Here is a 3,092-nt window from a genome sequence, read left to right as displayed (position 1 = left end):
CAGGATCTGGATGCGCTCCACAAGGCGCTGGCACTGGTGCTTGCAGCACTTCACCTGCTCAAATTGAGCGTGGATGGCCTGGGCCACGGAGAGGACCTTGTCCACGATGTCCATGCTTGCAGCAAAGGGCTTGGCCGTGGGGGACAGGGGCTGGCGGCGTCTGGTGGAGGTGAGCCTTGGGCACCCCTGAGAGATCAGCCGGATGCGTCTCTTCCACGCCGTCCACCCTAAGGAACAGCCTTAACATAGCATACCACCCTCCAGGTCTCCTATGGCCCCTTACATCTCCCCTGGCTGCTTTGCTTTTTCTCTGCTTCGCCTGGCGCCGCGGCTGCAGTCCGAGGCGGGCACTCACAAGCAGAGACATCGGTAGCTCCATGTTAGCAAGAAGTGTTTTGGCTTGATTTATGTAAATTAATTTAGTGTTAGCCATACACTTAGCTTACACACAGGTGAGCAGGGTCAGCCATGGTCCAAGGAGCATCCTCCCGGCAGCGCTCCCCAGCACTGGCCCTGCGCCACCCTGCCCACAGAGCCTACATTTTTGACCATAAAGATCCATTTTCATTTCTAGCCAATGTCTTTCTGTTATCACCCATCTAATAAAAGCTTTCACGCCTTCACAGTCCCGGCGTCCCTGACTTCTCCACATTTTCTCCCATAGCCCTGCACTGCCTGCTTAAGATTTTAAATCAAACTCTTTCTATGTGCTCAGCATCCCCGCAGGGATGGTCCCGGCTCCCCAGCCTGCGTCCAGGCAGCAGGGACAGAAAACTGCCCTGGTTGCAGAGCAACTAGCAGCAGCCACCCATGCCCTTGATGCAGCCAGCACCGAGATAATGGTGCCAGGCCCTACCAGCTGGAAAGAAGATGGAAACGCACCCAGAAACAAGCTGCAGCCGCTCTCCCTGCCTCTTCAGGCTCTCTCCAGCACGGCCCCCAAGGAAGAAGCTCGTCCGCTTGCTAAAAGAAATCAGCTGGGTTTCCCTGGCCCCGCTTCGCTCACCTCCGCTGCCTCTGCAGTCTGGAGTGGCTCGGCAAGACGAGTGCGAATTTATGGGTGCCTTCCCCAGACATGGGTCTGGAGGGCAGCGGAAGGGGCATTGTGCAACCCACTGCGGCTTCCCACACTGCCCCGGCTCCCCGTTCCCAGAAAGCTGCTGGGGTGGCAGAGGAGGGGCTGGATTCCCCCCACCCCGTGCTGGGTTTTGCCAGCTGGAAAAAGGAATTGCCCGCAGGAAGCACATCAGGAAGAAGGGGATGTGGGGAGGAAAGGCTGTGCCCCCCATATTGACACTTGCGGCTGTTTTGAGCACCCCAGCAAGGCTTGCCCAGGGCACCGGAATGCAGCAGGACCCTCTCCCGCATGAGGGGTGCTGGTCCTTCGGGACCTTCCGCTCCCCTCTCCATCCCTGCAGCCCCAGGACCCCCCAGCATCAAAGAAAGTGCTGGAAATGGTGCTTGACCTCTGCCTGCAGCGCAGGAAATTTTGTGGCTGGTTTCATCAGAGGGACAGGCTGATTTTGGGAAACATGGGGCGACACGTGATGCTGTTGCCCAACTTCGGAGAAGCGAGCGGTGGCTCTGACCACCTTCCGCTTACTGGGAGCTCATGGTCACGCAGGTTTGCGGCGTTTTTTCTCTGCAAACAGCATCTCCCCTGCCACCAATGAGGTCGACAGCACGGCTTTCGTCAGCGTGGGGAGCTGAGAAAGGCAACCGCAAGGTACCAGGGCACCGAGGGCCATTGGCACCTGGGAAGGGACAGAGTGAGGGTGGGAGAAGGTGGGAGCGGCCCTGACGGATACATTTGCCAGACCCTTTCTAAAAGGCTTTATTTTTCAAAATATACAGTTTATTTACAGTTGTAGTGTCTACACTTTTACATATAACTTTATTCCAAACCTTTAAATATCTGCAGTAAACAGGGAAAAAAAAAATAATCACAGGATCAGCAAAAAAAGGCATCTCATAGCAATTCTGTTCATTGCAGTTTCAGTTTTAAGTAGCCAATGTCTACAAAAAAGACGAACTTGATAAATCTGGCAGAGAGATACAGGTGCACTGGTTAGAAAAAGGCGAAATCCAGACCTGCGGGATCCCCACCCCAAGGGTCCCAGGCCAGGAAAACCTGGTGCTGGGATCAGGCCGGGAGAAAGACCCAGGAGAGAGAAGCCCCTCAGCACGAGTTAGGCGATGGGGTTAACTGCAGCATGTTGGGCACCCCGGGGAGGGGGTACCCCAGGGAGGGCCAGGGGCTTGGGGGGGCTCCATCGAGGTGCCGGGGTGGAGGAGGGAGGACGGCGTTGGGCACTTCATCTCTCGGGCAGCAGAACCTGCCCGCGCATCCGTGGCCTGGAGCAGGAAGGCGGTGAGGAAGGGGCAGGAGCCCCACAACCTCCTCCTCCTCCCCTTTGCCTGCATCCTCACCCCCCTGTTCCCTTTGGTAGCGCCGCAACTGGACAACAGCGCACTGTGGGGCTGCTCTGGTGCAAGGGGTAATCCCAGAAGCGGGTACTGATGCCGAAGCCTGCGGGCAGGGGAGAGAGCGCTCAGCCCGTGGCACCGCTGCCACCAGGATGCTGCCAGGACGGCAGCTCGCTCTACCTGGGTGCCACCATCACCGAGACCAGCGAGGGTAGGAGCAGCCGGCACCAGGGGCACGTGGCCAGGATGGGACATCCCCCAGCTGGGTGCAAAGGTGACGATGGCTGACGGCAATGCCGGGGCCAAGCAGTCTCTCCAGAGAGGCTGGCAAGGGAGGAGTGCCGGCGTTTTGGGGAGGGAGGAAGACAAGGGGAGGGCAAGGAGGAAAAGCAGAGGGAGCAGAAGGAGCTGGCTGGGCCATGCCACCAGCCCCATGGATGATAGATAGCTTATCTGGACGGGGCGTTTTCTCCTAGGAAACCGGGCAAAGGGCAGGTTGAGCAAGTGCCAGGCTGGGGAAGGCATGGGGCAGACCTGAGGGAGGCTGGGGCCTCACCCTGCCCCTGCCAACACCTCCCAGATGGAGGAGATGCTGCCCTGGGGGGGGACAGGCACCCACATCCCAGCAGCATTGGTGCCCACTGGCGAGCTGGACTGCTGCCATC

The 3,092-nt window shown here is 58.5% G+C and overlaps 2 protein-coding genes across 3 annotated transcripts in view; both read right to left on the bottom strand.

Moving 5' to 3' along the window:
• LOC104130236 (E3 ubiquitin-protein ligase RFWD3) overlaps positions 1 to 47 on the bottom strand; it is a 29,400-nt gene extending 29,353 nt beyond the window's left edge. For both annotated transcript variants that reach the window (XM_009643260.2, XM_035898788.1), the window contains exon 1: positions 1 to 47. This exon is cut by the window's left edge and continues 338 nt beyond it. The gene's annotated coding sequence lies outside the window, so the exon portion shown is untranslated.
• A 1,937-nt stretch (positions 48 to 1,984) lies between these two features.
• FA2H (fatty acid 2-hydroxylase) overlaps positions 1,985 to 3,092 on the bottom strand; it is a 6,319-nt gene continuing 5,211 nt past the window's right edge. Inside the window, exons 7-8 of the mRNA XM_009643317.1 lie at positions 2,431 to 2,530; positions 1,985 to 2,042 (exon numbers count right to left, since the gene is read on the bottom strand). Of these exons, the coding sequence (XP_009641612.1) occupies positions 1,985 to 2,042; positions 2,431 to 2,530 (158 nt within the window). The remainder of the gene's footprint in view (positions 2,043 to 2,430; positions 2,531 to 3,092) is intronic.

The sequence above is a fragment of the Egretta garzetta genome, unplaced genomic scaffold (assembly GCF_000687185.1).
Source record: "Egretta garzetta isolate BGI_Z169 unplaced genomic scaffold, ASM68718v1 scaffold27, whole genome shotgun sequence".
In the NCBI taxonomy this organism is placed as follows: domain Eukaryota; kingdom Metazoa; phylum Chordata; class Aves; order Pelecaniformes; family Ardeidae; genus Egretta; species Egretta garzetta.
This window is presented reverse-complemented; position numbering and strand designations above follow the sequence as displayed.